This window comes from Dendropsophus ebraccatus, chromosome 14 (genome assembly GCF_027789765.1).
Source record: "Dendropsophus ebraccatus isolate aDenEbr1 chromosome 14, aDenEbr1.pat, whole genome shotgun sequence".
Classification (NCBI taxonomy): Eukaryota; Metazoa; Chordata; class Amphibia; order Anura; family Hylidae; genus Dendropsophus; species Dendropsophus ebraccatus.
In genome coordinates this window covers 13,997,986-14,020,930 of record NC_091467.1, presented here as the reverse complement: position 1 = coordinate 14,020,930, position 22,945 = coordinate 13,997,986, and the positions used below count along the sequence as shown (strand labels likewise).

The 22,945-nt window shown below is 43.5% G+C and overlaps 3 protein-coding genes across 3 annotated transcripts; all 3 read right to left on the bottom strand.

The window, feature by feature from the left end:
• Nucleotides 1-722: 722 nt before the first annotated feature.
• Nucleotides 723-1,646, bottom strand: LOC138771819 (olfactory receptor 10A7-like). Its single transcript, XM_069951825.1, has one exon. It carries the CDS (start codon nt 1,644-1,646, stop codon nt 723-725), a length of 924 nt encoding a protein of 307 aa, XP_069807926.1.
• Nucleotides 1,647-6,271: 4,625 nt separating this feature from the next.
• Nucleotides 6,272-7,195, bottom strand: LOC138771818 (olfactory receptor 1496-like). Its single transcript, XM_069951824.1, has one exon. It carries the CDS (start codon nt 7,193-7,195, stop codon nt 6,272-6,274), a length of 924 nt encoding a protein of 307 aa, XP_069807925.1.
• Nucleotides 7,196-21,767: 14,572 nt separating this feature from the next.
• Nucleotides 21,768-22,685, bottom strand: LOC138771817 (olfactory receptor 6B9-like). Its single transcript, XM_069951823.1, has one exon. The coding sequence runs from the start codon at nt 22,683-22,685 to the stop codon at nt 21,768-21,770; it is 918 nt and encodes a 305-aa protein (XP_069807924.1).
• Nucleotides 22,686-22,945: the final 260 nt, after the last annotated feature.

Below are 22,945 nucleotides of genomic sequence, written 5' to 3'. Positions count from 1 at the left end.
GAGTTTCTGACCACTTTCTTCCATGGTACAAAAAGACGAACAGTGCCTTCCGGTGCAAGATGATGCATGACAATGCACCATCTCATTGGCTGCTATGGGCATAAAAGGAGAGAAACTCATGGTGTGGCCACCATCTTCCCTTGACTTCAACCCTATAGAAAACCTTTGGAGTATCATCAAGCAAAATATCTATGAGGGTGGGAGGCAGTTCACATCAAAACAGCAGCTCTGGGAGGCAATTCTGACATCAGGCCAATAAATTCAAGCAGAAACTCTCCAAAAACTGTTAAGTTCAATGGATGCAAGAATTGTTAAGGTGGTAGGTTCCTATGTTAAAATGTAACTAGGCCTGTTAGGGTGTTTTGAATTGAAATAGCTTTTGATTTCAGGAAATGAGACCTCCTAATGCTGCAAATTCAACAAATGACCATTTTCAGTTCTTTAAAACCTATAAAATGTTTTGAAACGCTGCTGTGCATAATAATTTGGAACATTATACTGCCATGACCATTTATAAAAATCAAAAATAAATATGATTTGCATAATAATTTGGTGCAGCGCCACAGGTCACGTGCCAACCCGTGGCAGTATTCAAAACAAAGAAGCCAGGGACCAAGTTGGAGAATGCTGGGGCATATGGACTTTAGACCCCCCCCCCCCCCCCTGGTCTTTTATTTGTCCCCTATCGTATGGATAAGGGACTTGTAAGGAACATGTGAGTTCTAATTATTTCGATTTTTTAGAAGGGCCATCTTTATATCCTGGTTTCTGAGGCTGTATATTATACAGTTAAACAGAGGGGTAAATACAGTGTGCAGTAAGGAGATAGTCTTATTAATAAGCAATGAATGTCCTGTAGATGGGACCATGTATTTAGCGGCTAGTGTCCCGTAAAATGTCCCCACAACCGTAAGATGGGAACTACAAGTTGACAAAGCCTTCTGTTTGCCGGTAGTTGTTGGTATCCTAACTATGGCGAGGAAGATATACACATAGGTTACAATGGTAAAACTACATGGCAGAAGAAATAATGGCACAGAAAACAGAAAGGTTTCCAGTTCTATAAGAGACGTATCTGAGCAAGAAAGTTTCTGAAGAGGAGAAATGTCGCAGTAGAAATGGTCAATGATATTGTCGTGGCAGAAATTAAATTGTGATACTGGCAGGAGTCCAACAAGGTTGATGGTCAGACCCAGCAACCATGGCCATAGTGATAGACAGATCCGAAACTTCATGTCCATAATACTGGAATATCTTAGGGGGTTGCAGATGGCCAGGTATCGGTCATAGGACATCACCGGAAGGAGAAAACATTCGGTAAACGTTGTACCACTGAAGAAATACAACTGTGTCAGGCAGCCAACATAAGTCATTCTTATCCCTCCCAGAAGAATGGCGGCCAGCATGTTGGGAAGAGTATTTATGGAAATCACAAGGTCGGAAAGGGAAAGATGACATAGGAAGTAATACATGGGGGTCTGGAGCTGAGCAGTGACTGATACCAGAAGAATGATCAGAAAGTTTCCAATCAGTGTAAGAATAAAGATGATCAAGAAAAACATGAAGAACATAATATTAAAGCTGTGAAATTCTTTAAAACCCAATAGAATGAATTCTGTCACTCTTGTTTGGTTCTTTATAGACATAATGTGAGATAGAAGCTCCGATCTGGAATAAAGAAACAAAACAGAGTAACTAGATAGTGGATTAAATATTGTAAAAATCTGATGGAATCACTTAAAGAGGTTGGTCACTTTCGTAATAATAAAAAAAAAAATAAGTGCAATTATGTAGTTTGGTATCATGTATGTGTGTGTGTTGGGAAGAGTATTTGTGGAAATCACAAGGACGGAAAGGGAAAGATGACATAAAAAGTAGTACATGGGGGTCTGGAGCTGCATCTTCCTTCTGAGTAGTCTGGTTCAGTGATCCGGTCCATTAGATGGTTGAGAATGGCGGAGCCTGTGACCATGCACCTTACTCAGTGACCTCCAAAGCGCCTGCATTAGTTTCTGTTGTGCAGTACATTCCTATGGACGCCAAGTACAGTGCATGGTCACAGGTTCCTCTATGCTCAGCCATCTTATGGACAGGTTTGCTGTCTGATCTGTTCAGAAGGTGGTCTCGACAGGACTAAAATATAAATAAGTTTCATAAGTAAAGCATTACACTAGATTTTTTACATGTCAAGATAAGGTAGAGAACGCCTTTAAGAAAAGAGAAACAAACAAAACTGTTCACAAAAGTCAATAAAGTTGAGTGACCTAAAATTTTTAGAAATAAAGAAATTAGAAGTATAATTTAGAAGAAGTTCAGACCCTAGGACTACTACTGTCCTTATATCAAGCATCAAAAGAATCAAAATCTACAATGGGATTTTGTAGGTTTGTGGGCTGTGATTCTATAGTACAGTAGCGTTATTGGCTTTTATAGGATTTTACCATTGTTAAATCAAGTTACAGAGACATCTGGGAGTATTCCTTGTATTCCCTCAGCACACAAAGAAAAACATCATTACATGTCGAGAAGAGATGAGTGAGTACTAATATGGTGGAATGCTCATTACTCGAGTCAAGTTTTTTCTGATGCTCGAGGGCTTGATTCAAATAACAAGCCCCATTAAAGCCAATGGGAACCTTTTGGGGGGGGGGCTTCCTATTCGGCAGAGGGGAGGGTGTCTGGAACACCTGAAAACATAAGAAAGTTATAGAAATACCACTGACTTTTGTGGGTGATGTAGTACTGTGTTGTCCCCACTAGGTTTCACCACTGTTTTTGTTTATCCTATGCACAGCGGAAGTCAACAGGATTAACTTGTTTTGTACCATGTGTTATGTGCTGACCAATCCCAAGTGCTGGTTCTCTTCTAACCTATCTCTTATTCTCTGACACACACACTCAGCCTTACAACTCACAGGAGGGTTTAGTTAAAGCCCCTGTAGGAGGCGTTAACTTGGTAGAGGAAGTGAGGACAGTCTGTACTTAGTTTTCAGAGGGAGTGGACACAAGACCAACTAGTCTCTGCAGAAGTCAAGCCAGGGCCTGGCTTAGCCGGGACCCCTGACAGGGACCGGAGATAACAGCTACAGTTTCTTTTATGCAAGCAACTAAGTTCAGTATGCAGTGCTAAGTTCACTTAGGGGAGAGAAGCCACCTAGGATAACCCTAGCCCTCGGCAGGAACTTCTCTAAACAGTGCAGGGCAGTCTCCCGAAATAAGAGGAACTGACCCCAGTAGGACAAAGCTACCAAGGAAAAGGTCTACATATCCGACTGTGCAGTGCAGGATGACTGGGATGTCTCGGCATCCTGCTACACCCAGATAACCGATGACTGGGGCTCATATTACCCACCTAGGATGGGTACCTCGCAATTAGAGGGCATAAGGCGGTTCAGAGCCACAACTGGCATCCGTGAGTGCAAGTATCTTTTTATCTCTACCTCTACACTTGTTCCAGCAGAGCACATTCACTACATTGGGCAGGGCTCCTCTGGCAACTTATCTCCTCTTCTTCTTTCCTCTCTGCAAAGCACCTTTTACGTTTACAAGCACTGGTTACCTCTGTGTTAGCACTCAAGTCGTGTGTCAAGATCTACACTATTGTATTACATGTACTGTTGAATCTGAACCTTCCTTCAGTAAAGTGTTCTATTTTTTGACTAAACACGCAGGACTCTGGTCTATTCTGTCAGCCACCATATACTTGGGTTATCTCCCTGTTCTGTGAGTGGCGATACCAACTGCCGGGGTGGGTCTGCTACCACTCCAGGTTACCGTTGACGAGTGCCCAAGTGACTCTTATCACTCCCGGAGGCTATCAACCATTGGGGATAGTAAACCGGCCAAGTAGGTTGCCACCTCACAACTGCAGCAGGTGGCCCCCAGCCATGACCGAAGTGGCCGAGCATCACATTATGAAACATGGAATTATACTCTTGGTTGATGTACCTATTCTTTGGCAATGTTTGCTTTGCTTGTTTCCTTTCTACTCCTCCCTTATCTACCTCTTTCCCCCTTCCTCCTTTCCCCTTGATTACCATCATGTTGTTTCTGTTGAAAAACTTAAAAAAAAAAAAAAGTGATGGAAGAAAAAAAATAAAGTGATGGAAACACCACGGAAACTAAATCTGCACCGTGAACTGTTGAGGTAGAAAGCAGAATAACAGTGCTGGCTTGGTTGCGTGCTAAGAAGAATAAGGAGAGTTCAGAGTAGTGGATAGGAGTTGGTTGTAAGAGTCCCAACTCAATGTAGTACTGTGGTCTCCCAGAACTTTAGAAGGAGAATACTTGAGAATACTTGAAAGAGGAAAAATACTTGTGCCCGTGTTCCGACCTTTGTCGCTATAACCACCTTTTGCCCTGCAGTGTCCAGTTACCCGTCCTATCAGGGTGACACAAGCCCGAGTCTTAGTTACCTGAGTTGAGCAAAGTGTCCGAAGTTATCTAGTGTCACCTTGCGAGATTGAGTATGTAGGCTCTTAGCTGCTTTGCTATATCTGGATCAGTTCCTCTACTGTTAGGATACTGTCCTGCACTGTGATAAAGATGTTCAGGGCGTGGGTTAGGGTGATCTCTGACTTGTCCTCTCTTGCAGTGTTTAGCATTGCATTATAGGTAGAAGGGTTGCTTTAAGAAAGAAAGTCTCTGTGTCTTACATCAGGATACACTGCAGCTGGTCTGTCCCGGACAGGTAACCTGGCAGAGCCAAACTCCTGGCTAAACTCAGCAGGGATGCCTGATCTGTGTGTCCTGCTCCTCTGAGAAACAAAGAAGAACTGACTAAGTGTGGGTCTACACTTCCTCTCCCCATGTGACAACTTCCTACAGGGTGTGTAACAGCTCCTGTGAGTGATGAAGAAGAAAGGAGGCTAGAGATAGGTAGAAGAGAAGAGTAGCTCTCATTGGTGTGCAGGTCACCAACAAAACAATAACTCTTAGTTCACTGCAGCTGTGCAGCAGGTACAAATATATAGATAGTGACCTCTTGTGGTAAAACTAAAATATACACCTTCATTGGGACACCACATGAGAGCCTGTTGTAAGCCTCTAAAAATTGTGGGCGAGAGCCTGTTGTGTCTCTGTAAAGAATTTTGTGTGACAGCCTGTTGTTAACCTCTAAAAATTGTGGGCGAGGCAGACAGGTGCAAGGCGGGAGGCATTGGTGTGACCCGCAGGTGCTTATTAAGGAGCCTGTCCTTTTTCTAAGCAATTTGCTTTGCTATAAAGTGCCGGAACATGCTGGTGGTGGCAATCCTGATGGTGGTGGCTCCCCTGCTGATCTTCATATGGCAAAGTTTGCAAAAGACAAATTGTTTGCCTTTGGGACTTTCATCAAAATAATGGCACACTGCAGAAAACCTCCCCCTCTGCGACTGGGTGTCCCGGGAACTCATGTGGGACCAATTGCTATGACCTCCCCCTCTGGCCACACCACTGCCTCTTGTAGCCGGTGTACTGGATTCCTCCCCCTCCGAAACATTAGGTCCAGTCGGCTCACCAGTAAGACCAGTCACTTTCTAGTCCACCCCCTCCTCACTACCCTGAGACATGGGAAGCTCAATGCTTGGGAGATCGGTGAAACAGTACAAGGTGTATCACTGCCTCTTCCTCAGATTTTTCTGTGTGTGTGATTTAAGGAGCCTTAAGATCGGTGGACACAATCTCCTCTGGTGCCTCCTGAACCATTATCTAAGAGTGTTTGGTGGCAAACTGACTGGTCACATTATCCACGAACCATGTCAACACCTGGTCATGCTGCTCTGTATTCCGTAGTGGCGTTCTGAATGCCCCTACTAACAGGGCGTGGTGGCCAGGGGTCCTGCAAAGGCCGTGGTGTTGTGTCTCAGCAGCAGGCTTTGACCTTCCACCTTTCCCAAATGTTTATTGGCTGATTAAAGCCGCCAAACATGTGGGGAGGAGATTATCAAGGTTATTCAAGCACCATGCACTATTTTTACGTATTAAGTACTTTAGAGTACCATGATACTTGAATGTGTATACTTGCTCATCTCTAATGTTAATCAGTCGATGAAACTAAAAATAGTTGGTATAAATATTTCTAATGTTTAATGTTTAATTATGGGACCTCCTATTAAATTTTACACATTTATTCAGGGCCACCTTGGTATCCACATGGCCCCACAATGATTGGAGGACTCACCGTGCCGATGCAACGACCACTTTATTCTCTGTCTATGGTGCTGCCTACTCTTACCAACCTCCCAGTGCTGAATGTGGAAACGGTTAGGAGGGGACAACAAACAATAATATCTTACATACTAGTATTTTTTTTAAGTGCCATCTTTATGTCCTGGTTTCTGAGGCTGTATATTATAGGGTTAAACAGAGGGGTAAACACTGAGTGCAGTAAGGAAACAATCTTATTAAAAAGTAAGGTGTTTGCTTCAGATGGGACCATATATTTAGCTGCTAGTGTCCCGTAAAATGTCCCCACAACAATAAGATGGGAACTACAAGTTGAGAAAGCCTTTTGTTTGCCAATAGTTGTTGGTATCTTAGCTATGGTGTGAAAGATATACACATAGGTTACAATGATATAACTACATGGGAGGAGAAATAGTGGCACAGAAAACAGAAACACTTCGAGTTCTACAAGAGACGTGTCTGAGCAAGAAAGTTTCTGAAGAGGAGACACGTCACAGTAGAAATGGTCAATGATATTGTCACGGCAAAAATTAAATTGTGATACTGGCAAAACTCCAGCAAGGTTTACAGTAAGACCCAGCAACCATGGCCATAGCGATAGACAGGTCCGACACTTTATGTTCATTATACTGGAATATCTTAGGGGGTTGCAGATGGCCAGGTATCGGTCATAGGACATCACTGGAAGGAGAAAACATTCGGTAAATGTTGTACCACTGAAGAAGTACGACTGTGCGATACAGCCAACGTAACTCATTCTTATCCCTCCCAGAAGAATGGCGCCGAGCATGTTGGGAAGAGTATTTGTGGAAATCACAAGGTCGGAAAGGGAAAGATGACATAGGAAGTAATACATGGGGGTCTGGAGCTGAGGAGTGACTGATACCAGAAGAATGATCAGAAGGTTTCCAATAAGTGTAAAAAGAAAGATGATGAAGAAAAACATGAATAATATTATATTAGAGCTGTGAAACTCTCCAAAACCCAACAAAATAAATTCTGTCACTCTTGTCTGGTTCTTCATAGACATAATGTGAGATGGAAGCTCCGATCTGGAATAAAGAAACAAAACAGTAACTAGATAGTGGATTAAATATTGTAAAAATCTTATCTGCACATATTCCATATATATGGGCTGATGGAACAGGCGATGTATACACAGGTTTGGTTATACCCTAGGTCTTACAGGAGCGCAACAATATGACTATAACCCAGTTCTGTTATACAGATACACTACAATGGAGAGACGGCTGGGATCCCTTTTGGAAGCTCCGGGCTCAAGTTGCATTCATTTTAAAGGATCTGATTGAACAAAAAAATCCAGCATGCTGTCATTTTTTGTCTGTTTGAATCCTGTAAAATAAATAGACACTAACAGACCCTGTTAAAGTAAGGAATAAAGGAGTGAAATAGAGCAACTGCATTGTGCATTAAAGATTCAGAAAATCTTATTTTCCATACATGCACATGGACTGATGGAACAGGTAATGAATACACAGTTCTGGAAATATACCATACATACAGGATCAGAAGATTGTGACTATAACCTAGTTCTGTTATACAAATAGGCTAGGTTCTAAAGTCGGGAAAATTCGGGGATGGCAGCCATCTTTTAACATAGACTGCTGCTAATAATGATCATGATTAGAGATTTCGCTAGACTCGGCTGGCTGCCTTCCTTTGAACTCTGTGCCGCTCCAGTCCAGGTGGTTGGAAAAACTGACAAGCCAACCACCAAGCCTAGCGAAATCCTTAATCATGATTGTTATTGGTTGCCGTATATTTAACAAGACGGCGTTTCCTGAAGTGGGAACATAGCCTCACACTACACTGGAGATACGCCTGGGTTCACACCTGCCTTTGAGTTCCATTTAATTTACAGGATCTGATTGGACAAAAAAATCCTGCAAGAAGTAATTCTTGGCCGCATAAATTCTGATGAATAATTGGACACTAGACGGAAACCTGACGGACTCCAATGAAGTCAATTGGATCTCTTGATTCTACATCTGGATCCATTCACATCTGTTCTCAAACAGACCATCCAGTTCCCTTTTGTGTTACTTTTGCCGTTTTCGCGGCCAGATAACGTCTGTTATTTCAAAATAATTTCCAAAAAATTATTTGGCCGTGAAATGATGGCTGCCCCCACCATAAAAGTCAGACAAAAAAAAAAAGGGGGGTGGTCGTGCCCTACAGCTGGATGTTCTACAGAATGTTTGAAGCAAGATGGAAACTGGGAGTTACGGCATCCACAGAAATTTCATAGAGGTCTAGCAAGGGTGCAGTAATACAGCAAAAATAAAGAAAAAAAAGAGGTTAGGATTATGGCAGAGATAATAAATTTACAGATTACAAGTACAAACTTACTTCTCTCCATGCCTTGCGATGAGCTCCGGGATCTCTACAGCTGAAACGTCACAACCCGGCTGATGGACTGGCTATTCAGCCAGTCAGTGACTAGGGGGGGACGCTGCTCCAGTCACTGATTGGCTGAGCGGCCAGTCTATTAGCCAGGACAGGCCTTTTCCCCCCCATCATCACAACTGGGGGGAAAATGCCTTCCAGTAGGGGTTCTGAGGCCGGTCCCGCCACTTACCGCAGGCATTACGAGAGGTAAGTTAGAACTTATAATCAGTTTCCCCCCTGCTGGCTGCCGGATTTAATAATATAATTTAAAGGGGTTTTTCAACATAATTAAAAATTACGTCAATTGGTATCATATATATATTCTCGGAAAGAGAAAGATAGATACATAGAAAGTGATACATGGGGGTCTGAAGCTTCGTCTTTCGTTCTGAGCAGTTAAGACAGTGATCCAATCCATTAGATGGTTGAGAATGGAGGAGCCTGTGACCATGTACCCTAGTCAGTGACCTCCACAGTGCCTGCATTAGTTTACGTTGTGCAGTACATTCCCATAGACACCGAGTGAGGTGCTTGGTCACAGGCTCCTCCATGCTTAGCCATCTTATGAACAGGTTTGCCACCTGGGAACAGGACAGCACATGATCTCAGCAGGACTGCAATATAAACAAGTTGCGTAAGTAAAGCATTACACTTAGAGATGAGCGAACCTGGAGCATGCTTGAGTCGATCCGAACCCGGACTTTCGGCATTTGATTAGCGGTGGCTGCTGAACTTGGATAAAGCCCTAAGGCTATGTGGAAATCATGGATATAGTCATTGGCTGTATCCATGTTTTCCAGACAACCTTAGAGCTTTATCCAAGTTCAGCAGCTCCAGCTAATCAAATGCCGAACGTTCGGGTTCGGATCGACTTGAACCCGAAACCGCTTCGCTATCTCTAACTACACAACATTTTTCATATTTCCAGATAAAGTGGCGAACACCTTTAAGAAAAGAGAAACTTACAAAACTTTCACAAAAGTCAATAAATTTAAGTGACTTTTAAAATTTTACAGATGTCAAAATGAAAAAGTTCACACCCCAGGGTTACTCCCATCCCTATACCAAGCATTACATAATTAAAAACCTACAATGTGCTTTTGCAGGTTTGTGGGCTGATACTATAGTATAGGAGCATTGTTGGCTTTTATAGATTTTTACCATTGTTAAATGCAATTACAGAAACATCTGGGGAGCAATTATTGTATTCCCTCAGCACAAAGAAAAACATCATTACATGTTAAGCAGCTAATGAAACTAATAATAGTTGGCATAAATGTTTCTAATCTAAAGATTTTTAGTTCTGTGACCTACTATTGATACTTTTACACATTCAGGGGCCCCCTAAAGGGGAACTCCACATAATAAAAAATTGTTTTCTATTAAAATGACATTAAAAGTTATAAAGATGTGTCTATACAATGTATTACTGTACCTGTACGGTTCTGCCACACTGGTAGCTGATAGAAATCCAGGAAGTGAAGAAAAATGGCCTCTGTGCCAATTCACATTGTCTCCTGCTCCTTCTGTTCTCTAATCTTAGGAGACAAATATTACATGTCTCTGTCTCACATTGTGTGTGTTTGCTGAGCACAGGCTGATGATGCAGACAGGGGGCAGGGCGTAATGTCACAGGAGGCGGGGCTGGATCCCCCAATCCCCTGAGTGATTCCCCATCTCTGACCGGCCAGAAGCAGCTGTTGCAAGGACTGTGGACTGTGATGAACAGCTGAGGGGAAGCATTGCATTCTGGAACCAGTATTGCTCAACCAGGAAGTACAGAAACACAATACAAAACAAAAACTCACACAACCAATGGATTTTTGGTAGTTTCAAAATGCGATAGGTAAGTAATGCTATATGCTTCTGCAGAAGTTTCATTTTTTTTAACCTCTATCTGGAGTTCCCCTTTAATATCCACTAGGGGGTCATACCACTGGCACCCCCACCAATCCAGAGAACAGGGACCCAGATTTCTCTACAATGATTGGAGGACTTCATTCACTCTCTCTATGGGACCTCCTCACTTCCTAATACAGAAAAACATCATTGCATGTTAAGTAGATATGAGCAAGTACTAAAATTCTCGAATGCTTGTTATGCAAGTCAGATCAAAAATGTGGGCTAGAACCTGTTGTGACCCACCCTATAATTGTGGGTAAGAGCCTGTTGTGACTTTCATTATAATTGTGAGTAAGCCGCGATTGTGACCCTGATTAAAATTTATTGATATAGATGCTCTAGGTCCTGTTACAGCCGCCCCCCCCCCTTCCCAGTCCAAATGATGGCTTGCAGTTGTTCAGCCAATGGGAGCTGAGCAAGCTGAGTCACCTGACAAGGCAGGGGAGGGGGGGCTGCTGTAACAGGAGAAGGAGCTGAGAGAAGAGCTTGGTGACGGTGACGACAGTAATTAGGTCTGTGTGAGTTAGGAAACTTCCTGGTGAGGGGTGGAGGGGGGAAAAGACAGGGAAGGGAGGCAAATAGGTGATTGAAGCATATTACAGAGTTATATAACTTTGTAATGTGCTTCAATTACTGGGAAAAAGTTTTTCATGGCACTTGTCCTTTAAGTACTGGCCGGATGATCTTTCCTCCGTGGAGCTCTGATGTGGGCGCATCAGCGCGCGCCCGCATCAGAGCTTCCCATAGCACAGAGTGAACTGACAGGTCCTTCTGCGGGCGGAATTCATTGAATTCCATCCGCAAATAATGGACCTGTCAGTTGTTTGCTGCGCCGTATGGGAACCGGCCGGAGCATATACGATGGGTGTACGCTCCGGCCGGGATCCCATAGCAAATAATGCTATGTTCCACCCCGCAAATCTACGGCTGTAGTTCTGAGGTTGTGACCCTCATTATTATTGTGCATAATGGTGCGTTTACACAGACAGATTTATCTGACAGAACTTTGAAGCCCAAACCAGGAACAGACTATAAACAGGGAACAGGTCATAAAGGAAAGACTGGGATCTATCCTCTTTTCAAATCCATTCCTGGCTTTGGCTTCCAAAATCTGTCAGATAAATCTGTCTGTGTAAACGCAGCATTAGAAGCTGTTATGACCTTAATTATAATTGTGTATAAGAGGTGGTTTGACCCTTTTTCTAATTGTGGATGAGGCAGTTGTGACCCATATTATAACTGTGGATAAGAGATTGTTGTGGCACTCATTATTGTTGTACATAAGAGCCAGTCGTGACCCACTAAAAATGTTGGTAGCAGGAGCTTATTGTGACCCTCTAAAAATGTTGGTGGCAAGAGCCTGTTGTGACCCTCTAAAATATAGTGGGGGAGAGATCCTTTTGTGACCCTCTAAAAATTGTGGGCAAGAGCCTGAAAACTTGTTGGAGAGGGGGGTGAGGCAGAAGGAAGTGACGTGACCCACAGGCGCTCATTGAGGAGCTCGGCCTTTATCCCAGCTATTTGGTTGCTTTGCTAACGTGCTAGTGCTTGGTGGTTGTGGTCAGCCTGATAGTGGTGGCTGATATTGGTGGCTGATTTTCACACTGCACAGTTTCCATAAGACAAATCATTTGTCTTCGGGACTTTTATTAAAATAATGCCCCCTTGCAGAAGACCTACCCCTCTGTGACCGCGTGCTCCAGGAACACTTGCGTAACCATCTGCTATGGCGCGCCTTCTCCCTCTGGGCACTCCACTGCCTCTTGTAGCTGGTGCTGCAGATCCCTCCACCTCTGAAACGCTAGGTCCAGTCGGCTCACCAGGTGGACCAGTCGCTTCCTACACCTTTTTTGTATGCTAGGAGCATGTAACTAGCAGTGCTAAACCCAAGTGGTGGGGTAACCGGACAATAGGACAACCCTTGTCTACGCCATGGATTTTCTACAGTCAGGACAGTCACCCCCTAAGGAAAAGGCAAAGGGACTGATCCCCAGTAAGGCAAAGAAGCTGAGATCTGAGGCACCTTACAACAATTCCATTTGTAATATTCACAATATTTTGTTTTATTTGACAATACATATATATATATATATATATATATATATATATATATATATTGTGGCATGGTGGGGCTGTAAGAGGCAGTTCTATGCCTCTGGAGAGGGAATTGGAGTTCAGGTGGAGCTCCTGGTCCAGATACTCCACTCCAGCCCTAGAGCTAATGAGGCTCTGAAAACCACCTGGTGGATCTATTAGAGACTCCAGAGCTGCCCAGGTGATGGCTCCCAGGTGAAGACTCCCAGTGTGGGAGAACAGGCAGTGCTAGGCCTCTGGGAGCTGCAGACAAGAAGTCTGGGTGAGACCAGTGGAGCTGGTGATATCGAGCATTAGGCTCATAAGTGACAGCTAGGGAAGCTGTGGTGTTAGTCAGTGGCTAGACAGCCTAGGTTTTATTTTATTGGCAGTGTTGCCTATGTCTTGTGTTTTTTTGAACGGATAAATAAAGCTGACTGAGGTCAGTATAAAGCATACAGCACTGACTGGACTGCAATTTGTGATGTGCCAACCGTCTCAGGCCCAGGAGATGGTGATCCCAGCGAGTGAGTAACCCCCAGATTGTCACATATGGTGGAGGATTGCTGTGGGCAAGAAAATGGCACATGAAGTTTGTGGCTGGATTTAAAGGGCCAGAAGCCTTGAGAGATTGAGTCTCTGTGGAGAGAGACATACAGAGACTGTGTTGGTGTGGAGAGAGACATACAGAGACTGTGTTGGTGTGGAGAGAGACATACAGAGACTGTGTTGCTGTGGAGAGAGACATACAGAGACTGTGTTGCTGTGGAGAGAGACATACAGAGACTGTTGTCTGGATAAGGCCAGTTTTGCTTATGTTTGGAGCTGGTGTTTCTGCTGCATAAAGAATATAGTTGCCATGGGTCTAGCAGTGGACTTTGTCAGACGCATATTGGACATAAATCGCCGTGAAGACATGGCCAAACAGATGGGTGATAACCTTGTGCAGTTTGAAGCAGAGCGGGAGGCTGTTGAGGCCCAACTGCAAAGGACATTGGATAAGCAAGCGTCTGTACAAAGTGCATGTACTGCTACACAGAGTGGGTGTCCATATACCCGCACTGCACTGCAGGAGGCTGCCAACCAGAAAGCACAGGTGTCCAAGCCCAGTGGTTGCTGTACCAAGGTCCCAGGTGCATCCTGGTCCGATTCTCCAGATAAAAAGCGTGAGGGTGACGTCCCTAAGGGCCACCAGCCAGAGCCAGGCTTGAGATGTATGAGAATGGACTGTTGTGTAATTGGATGTGCTTTTGCCCAGTGCCCAAGTGTTAAAAAGTCCCTTTTGCAGAGGCGCCATGATGTTGTTGCTAGGAGCAACCAACCACACCAGCAAGTGGCCGTCACTGAGCAGAGAGCGCCATGTTGGAGGTGCATGGGAGCAGGTGTCTGTGCATCTTATTGTCCTCTGGTCAGGAGATCAGAGAAATTTAAACCAAAAACCTGTGAATTGCTGGTGGGTGGCATCCCACTGCTGGTTGACCTGGATTGTCGCCAGGAGGTGTCCAGGGTACACCACGATATTATACTGTTTGTGAAGAGTCGACCAGAGCCGTATGGTAAGACTATTCTAATTGACTTTAAAACCTGTTATGGGACAGTAAATCATGTGCTGGAGCTTCAGGTGGAGTTCATACTGGGCAGAGACTTTTCTTATTTCTGGCAGTTGTGGGAGGGAGAGTCCCCTGTAAATTGTGCCGTACAACTGCCTAAGGGGGAGGAGCCAGGAGAACCATATACAAAAGTCCCAGAGTTACCAGTGGGTGGAGCCTCACTGTCTTACTGTGTGAACTGTGACCAAAATAAGTCCAAATGTTCAGCAATGCTACCAAGTGAGGAGAAGAATCCTGTGGCTGACAAGACCATCCTGATGTCTGATGAGATTATTGCACTGTCTGAACATGGACTTGAAAAGTCAGATGAACTTAATGATAATAATGTATTGCATGCAATGTTTATTGAAAATGTCACCCAGCAGTTATGTGATAGCAGTAAGGTAATGTCAGATTTGCTGCCTAACATGCATTTAACCCATAACTATGTCACACAACCTGAGCAGGTAAATGATGGGTGTGCTACAGAGTTAGTCCTAGTGAATGCAGAGTGTGAACTAACCTCTTAAGCAGAAAAAGCAGTAGAGGGGATTAGCTCGAGTGTGCCCCTAAAGGTCATGATGTGTAATGATGAGAAGATTGCATGTGATGAACGTGCTGTGCTGCCCCTAGAGGTCATGGTGTATAATGACCAGATGATTGCATGTGATGAAGGTGCAGTGCTGCCCCTAGAGGTCATGGTGTATAATGACCAGAGGATTGCATGGGATGCCTGTGCTGTGGTTGAAAGCAATACAGAGAACTTGGTGGCCGTTACTGAGTCAAGTGAGGCCAATGTGGTTGCTAGTGGCAACCAGATATCTGCTATAGCTGCAGATGATAAAAAGGAGGGTAAGCAGACTGTTGACAAGCTTATGGGTTCCCATTATGCCAGGAGAGTGACCTACAAAGTCAAACAGCATGTGAGAAGTGACTGTGGCAGTAAGCGGTATGTATGCTGGGTTTGTGGGGCACGTTTTTCCCAGCGTGGTGCAGTGAGAATGCAGGTGGTGTGGAAACATAGTGAAAATGTGTTGTGTATTCTCACACCTAAACTATGTTCCTACAACAGCTGTGCTAGCCTGGTGAACAAAAGGTATCACAGAAATAAAAGGGTAAAAAGTGACAAGTGTGAACATGGTTGTAGACAGAATGTTGCATGGAGATAGCCAGATGTGCTTGGCCTGGTAGGAAGCCGTATGCACGCGGCTTGTCTGAGAGCTCCCCCTGTGTCTATGACAGTAAGTCTGGTGTGGATGATTGTGTTATAATGCAGAGCAAGATAGACCTGAGGGATGCATCCAGTAGGGTTAGCGAGGGTCACACAGTAGTAGCATCCAGTGGGGTCAGTGGTGGTCACACAGTAGTAGCATCCAGTGGGGTTAGTGGTGGTCAGGCGGCCGCCCCCTCACAACCCCCCCCCCCCAGCCGTCGTAACCGAATCACCCGCGCCTGCACCCCCCGCCCCCCCCGCCCCGCCGCCGTAACCGAATCACCCACGCCTGCACCCCCCGCACTCCCCCCCCCTTGGGCCGGCCCTGGAGCCACTCACCTGTCCTGCAGCAGCCGTCCCGTCCCGCTTACCGCTGTCCCTCTCCGACAGTCAGCAGCTGTCATCGCCGCCAACGCTCCACCCTGCAGCCGCTCACCTGTCCTGGCGCAGCCGTCCCGTCCCACCGCCAACGCTCACCGCTGTTCCTTTCCGCGCTCCAGTGCCGTCAGTCAGCAGCTGTCATCGCCCTCCAGAGAGTCGTGAGTGCCTGGGGTCAGCGGGGCATCGGCTGGATTCAGATGTGTGTCCAAATATATTCCTTTTTTATTTTTTATTCTTTAGTCTCCCGCCTGGGTCCTGTTTCCCTCCCCCCCCCTTCCCCCCTTCCCCCCCCCCCCCCCCCCTCTTTTCTTATCTTGTTCATCACCATAGTTTATCACCAATTCAGTTGTGGATTATTTTCATCTTTTTTTGTCACATTTCATTCATATAACTATTCTCTATATTTAAAACATATATGGGTATCGGGGGTCACTTGAGCACCATCATTGGCTCACCTCAATATAGATTTCTATATATAATTTATTAGTCTCACCTTTATATTGTATGCTTTCACCCTGCTATTTCTTCACGATTTTCTATTTTGCATCCTGAGATTTTTGCACCAGTTTTTTCACTTGTTTGGTGGGGGGGGGGGGGGGTTGGGTGGTGGTGGGGGGGGGGGGTTGGGTGGTGGTGGGGGGGGGGGGTTGACGGGGACATCTTTTTCTGGGTTTTATCTAAGGGAGACAGCAAGTACTCTACTATTATTCTTTGGTATTGATTTGATGGTCCTCGTTACTAATTCCAGGTTTATTTGGTCGTTTGAAACCTTTATACAACCTTTCCCTCTTCCTAAACTTATGGAAAGCCATCTTGGATCTACAGTGTGTTCAAACTTTGGAGTACCGTTTGGGATCCCCTGACTGATATATCCACATGGAATCATATTCCTAATACCTTATTGGAGTTCATGAGAGGCGATCTTTGGATCTGGCACGGCTCTCCAGCCATCTACGACCTTTGCACATAGATGAATTTACTTTGGACTGATTCGCATTTGCCCTGGTTGATGGCTAGGGGTTGGTGTGTTTGCCCATATGACTATTATAGTCTTCATTTGGCCGGCGCTCTTCCCACGCCGGCTTGGCACGTCGCCTTCACGCATTGAATGTCTGTATATATATTTTTTATATATTTTTTCTTTATGTATTAGTATTTGTACTATTTTTATGAATTATAAACTGCACTTTTATTATTTAACTCTTTAATAATAATAACCTTTTCATGTATATATTTTTTGGTGGTATCGGATCCATTTATATAGTGACATTGCATATTGTAATTTTAATTTTTGGATACTTGGGCTCATATTTTTGAAATTATTTTAGGCTCCCATTCTTGAAATCATCTTTCAATATTCCACTCTTGTTTCTTGTACTCTTTATTTACATACCACTCTTTTCCTTGGTGAATACAAATGTTTTTCTTTATATAGTGGCCACTATTGACACAGTGATGCCTCTGGCAACACGAGTGTTAATCTCCGGCGCATGCGCATAGGGTTACTATTCACGTCACCATCACGTGACCTTGTAGTGTTCATGTGATTAGACACATGACCTAATAGGAATGGCGGCGGAGCTAAGCCGGCGTGGATTACGCGTCCTGGGGTCCTCCTCTCTTGTACGAGTAAGTCGATTCAAACGCTACATACCTGTTTCTTATTATCCATTTATCTTTTGATATAAATATGTGTAAGGTGGGACTAGAGCTTCACCCTTGAGAAAGTCCTGGTGACGGAACGCGTGGGGTTCTCTGGTCTGACCTGACTTGGGGTAGCAGCAGCCATCTATATGCTTGTTTCACATTTTTGTTTTTATGCTCCCTAGGTGATTTTTGGCCTTGTGCCTTACATCGTTTTTCATCTATTTTGGTTTCTGGGATTCATTTGTAATTTTGCATAATAATTTTGGTTTTTAATATATTTGCCACCTTCATATGTTTTTTTGCTGCTGCTCCGTTTATTGGCTTGTGTTAGGTCAGGTTTTTGCCGTGTTTGATTGGAACCGGTGAATTGGTATGTGTGTATTTTTAAATGATTTTAAATGTTTGTCCCCTTTTTTCATTGATGAATTAATAAAGATTTCATAGATATTTATTCATTTGATCAGGAGGTGCAGTGTATGTTTTTTTCAGCCATTCTCTCTCGTTGATTGGGAATATTTTCTTGGCACTCTTTGGGCCCCTTGGTACCAATTGAGCATCGTTACAACGCCACAGCCTACCTGAGTATTGTTGCTGACCATGTCCATCCCTTTATGACCACAATGTACCCAACATCTGATGGCTACTTTCAGCAGGATAATGCGCCATGTCATAAAGCTAGAATCATCTCAGACTGGTTTCTTGAACATGACAATGAGTTCACTGTACTCAAATGGCCTCCACAGTCACCAGATCTCAATCCAATAGAGCATCTTTGGGATGTGGTGGAACAGGAGATTCGCATCATGGATGTGCAGCCGACAAATCTGCGGCAACTGTGTGATGTCATCATGTCAATATGGACCAAAATCTCTGAGGAAGCTTCCAGCACCTTGTTGTATCTATGCCACCAAGAATTGAGGCAGTTCTGAAGGCAAAAGGGGGTCCAACCCGTTACTAGCATGGTGTACCTAATAAAGTGGCCAGTGAGTGTATATAATATAAACTTTTCTGCATTTTTACCTTTTGAACTTGGTGAGAACTAGTGGTGATAAGTAAGCAACAACAGGCATAGGGAGATAGAAGAAGTGGAGATAGAGTTGTCCACCAATGGTACTATGGTACTGCTGTCTAATCTACTTCAGGTTGCAGAGGCTGCTACCGCTGCACCCTCTATAGCTATACCCCTGTTAGCTCAACCTCCATGTTCCTCTTTGGCATGATCTCGCTGCCGTCTAATTTACTCCAGCTTGCAGAGTCATAACTTTTATTTCTTGGGCCATGGTGCAAAGCCCCTGCCAGTTACCATGTGCCATTACCGATACTGGTGTCCTATGTGTCCACGGAGCTTTTGCGCCACCTCAGAATGCAAATTTTAGGCTATAAGTTGTTCCATGTTTCCAATTTACTCTTCTGGATGGTAATTCCAGCTTCTCCTAGTATATATAGGTGTCAAAATTAACCCGAACATCTCCCATTGACTTTGGGCTTTGCATGTACATGAAATGCGGTGTCAGTATGGCAGCAATACGTTTTAAACCATTTTACTGGAATAAGAAGATAGATTTTTAATGCACATTTTTGTGTTCTGTATTCCTCACCATTGTTCCTGATCATGTTATTTATTCCACCCAGTACACGTCATAAAAAAGAAAACAATACCAAAATTTGTTATTTGTCATCTTGGCACCTCAAAAATGAAAAAAAAAATATTTTTTTTTAAAGTTATATTGTATGCATCCCAAAAAGGTATCAATAAAAACTACAGCTTCTCCTGAAAGAAATAAGCTCCATTGAAGAAAAAATATTATGGGTCTGAAATATCTGTTATAGCCACAAACATAAGATGCCCAGATGCATAAGGTCACCATATTGTTTTTACTGAAGGCCACATTCTTAAAATTAAACAATTTCTGTACTACTTTATCCAAAAAGTCAATTGTTCCATAACAAAAAAATTGCCATAATAATAATATATATATATATATATATATATATATATATATATATATATATATATATATATATAGCGCCAACTGATTACATGTCCCTGTCCCCGTTAGTGCTCACATTCTTAATACACCTGTCTGTACATATTTCGTAGGGAGGCACAAACCCTCTTTGTGGGTATTGTCTCAACATATTTCACATGTTTGCCGCACCTATGCATCGTCTATGGGTACCCTCTGCTCCACTAACTGGTTAGAGGCGTTGGCCCTCTTCCCCTTTTTCCCTAAAAGATCCATATCCAAAATATACCATAATATTCTTACACCATTGGAAGTGTCTAAACTAGAGATGAGCGAGTAGTGAAATATTCGAATTTCGAGAATTCGAATCAAAAAGGCACCGAGATTCGACTATTCGAAACGAATATTCAATCCCATTATAGTCTATGGGAAAAAAAATTCTCGGCACTTGGAAATCCAAATTCGACCACTTGTAGGTCACCAAGTCCCCCATGAAACCTCCCTAAACGATGCCAACACCTCTGGAATGACACTGGGACTTTAGGGGGAGCATGCCGGGGTGCACCCAACACCCCAAAATCGCAGTATAATGCCACTCTCTGCAGTTGCGAAGGAAAAATGTTTGCAAACGCTTTACGGCAATGTTCACACATTTCGTTCGTATTTCTTGCACAGCGTTACATACATGATTCCAATGTGCGTCTGTAGAGCGTCATGTTATTGGTGCTTATCATGCATCAGGCTGTACGAACGTTACTGGAACAGTATGTATGACGTTCCTTTTTCTGGACTACTGGAACAATATGTATCACATGCCTTTTCATGGGATGCTGGAACAGTATGTATGACATGCCTTTTTCTGGGTTACTGGAACAATATGTATCAGGTGCCTTTTTCTGGGCTACTGGAACAGTATATATCAGGTGCCCTTAGTGGGCTTAACCAGGGACACTATAAGTCACTTGTACACACAGGGTACTGGAATGAATACACCTGCTGATGCTGATGCTTTTGCTGCTGCTATCATCATCTATTTCTTAGCACTGAGAAAAGCTTTGGATTCAGAGATGACTTTTTCGCTGGATATTACCCCCTGAAAAGGACTTTCGGGTTCTGTAGTAAGTCTGCCTAACCAAAACGCTACTAAAAACTATCTCTCCCTGCTCCAAGATCTTTCCCTGGCTAGGTTGAAAGCGCATCTGCAGCCGAGAGGCGGGAGCCAAGTATTTAAGATTCGAGGTCATGTGGTTCAGCCATCCAATGAGGGTAGATGCCGTTTTCGCGCTGCGTGTGTACTCCCAGGGTCCCTCACGGGCTCCCTGCATGGTGATTGGATTAAAAAAAGCACCAACTGCGATGGGAGGGCTTTCGAATGTTTCCCGCGTATTCGCCACACTACTCGATTGAATTCAAATCTTTCGAATACCGCAATATTTGATCGAATATCATCTCGATCGAATCGTATTCGCTCATCTCTAGTCTAAACCCTATTGTCTGTTGGCGTGGGAGGAGGTATTGCAGATAGTATTTACTGACAAGCTAAATTTATGGCAATGCATTCCCATGGCTTTTCTATTTGTGTGTGCTTCCAAGAAGCCTCTTTTAAACTTTTTACTAGGTAGTGTAGAACCCCCAACTTTCTTCATGACCATGGTATTATCCCTGATGACCTTTGCTGGAGATGTGGTAAGGCCAGAGGTTCTATTTTACACATTTGATGGTATTGCAGTGCCATACACCCATTTTGGGACCAGGGGATTAACTGGATTTCCAAATCACCTGGACGTGTGCCAAATTTGTCGTCAGAATTAGTACTCCTATGATCTCCCTCTTCGTCCTTTAGCCCTAGCAAACATTCTTTGATTACACATCTGTTGGCCGCAGCCAAATTACTGATTCCGCTATACTGGAGATCCTCAGATCCTCCCCCCCCCCCCATCTGCCGATGGATAGAGAAAATGGAGGACACCCGAAGGCTTGAGGAAATTATAAGTTGGCAATCTTTGTCTTATGATATGTATCTCAAGATTTGGGCCCCCTGGATCACACTCAAGGAAAGGTCCTCGGAGACTATGTTGCAACCCAAACTGTGACCTATATGGAGTTGATAATATAATCTGGAGGGTTATTCCAGGACCCTTTCAGATGTGAGAATGGTGTTCTATGGGTGACCTCCGTTGCTGCCTAACCTCTCTGGGTCTCTGGTTTGTGAAAGACCAGGATGTGATTTGTCTCTGTAAACAAGTTTTATGGGTCCTGGTGTTTATGACCGACTTAGTTCCTGGTCTCAGGTTTGGACACTAGATAATTATCAAAATAGGAATTAGAAATGCTTGAAGGGCTGGGTGGGTGACCTCTGTTCATTATTTTGAGATCTGGGGATATTGATCACCACAGTATATAAATATAAAATGTTTCTCTTTATTTACCAGACACTTTTTTAAGTGCCATTTTTATGTCCTGGTTTCTGAGGCTGTATATTATGGGGTTAAACAGAGGGGTAAATACAGCGTGCAGTAAGGAAATAATCTTATCGAAGAATAGGGTGCTTGCTTTAGATGGGACCATGAATTTAACTATTAATGTGCCGTAAAACGTTGCCACAACAATAAGATGGGAACTGCAAGTTGAGAAAGCTTTCTTTTTGCCGGTAGTTGTTGGTATCTTGACTATGGTGAGGAGGATATATACATAGGTTACAATGGTAAAAACCCAAGGAAGGAAAAAAATTACCGAACAAAATAGAAATTCATCTAGTTCTACAAGAGACGTGTCTGAGCAAGAAAGTTTCATAAGAGGAGAAATATCACAGAAGAAATGGTCAATGATATTGTCATGGCAGAAATTAAGCTCTGATACTGGCAAAACTCCAACAAGATTAAGAGTAAAACCCAGCAACCATGACCATAGTGATAGACAAGTCCTAAACTTTATGTCCATGATACTGGAATATCTCAGGGGGTTGCAGATGGCCAGGTATCGGTCATAGGACATCACTGGAAGGAGAAAACATTCAGTAAACGCTGTACCACTTAAGACATACAACTGTGTGATACAGCCAACGTAACTCATTCTTATCCCTCCATGAAGAATGGCGGCCAGCATGTTGGGAACAATATTTCCGGAAATCACAAGGTCAGAAAGGGAAAGATGACATAGGAAGTAATACATGGGGGTCTGGAGCTGAGGAGTGACTGATACCAGAAGAATCATCATCAGGTTTCCCATCAGTGTTAGAAGAAAGATGATCAAGAAAAACAGGAAGAACAAAATATTAAAGCTGTCAAAGTCTCCAAAACCCAATAGAACAAATTCTGTCACTCTTGTTTGGTTCTTCATACTGTGACTGACATGGAATACAGAATCAGAATGGAACAGCTACATGGTAGACTTAACATTCTAAAAATCTAAAAAATATTGTCTGTTTATATTCCACATATACATATTCTGGGCTAATGGAACAAGCTATTAATACACAGGTCTGGAATAACAGAACAAGTTCTGTTTACCACCAAAACAAGACATGTGCCGTACACAGCACATCAGATTCAATTCAACTTTGCAATCTTTATTTGTGGTCAATTACAGTTAAATATTAC

Coding starts and splice junctions, on each gene's coding strand:
- LOC138771819 (XM_069951825.1), bottom strand. CDS start 1,646: ATGTCTATAAAGAACCAAACAAGAGTGACAGAATTCATTCTATTGGGT.
- LOC138771818 (XM_069951824.1), bottom strand. CDS start 7,195: ATGTCTATGAAGAACCAGACAAGAGTGACAGAATTTATTTTGTTGGGT.
- LOC138771817 (XM_069951823.1), bottom strand. CDS start 22,685: ATGAAGAACCAAACAAGAGTGACAGAATTTGTTCTATTGGGTTTTGGA.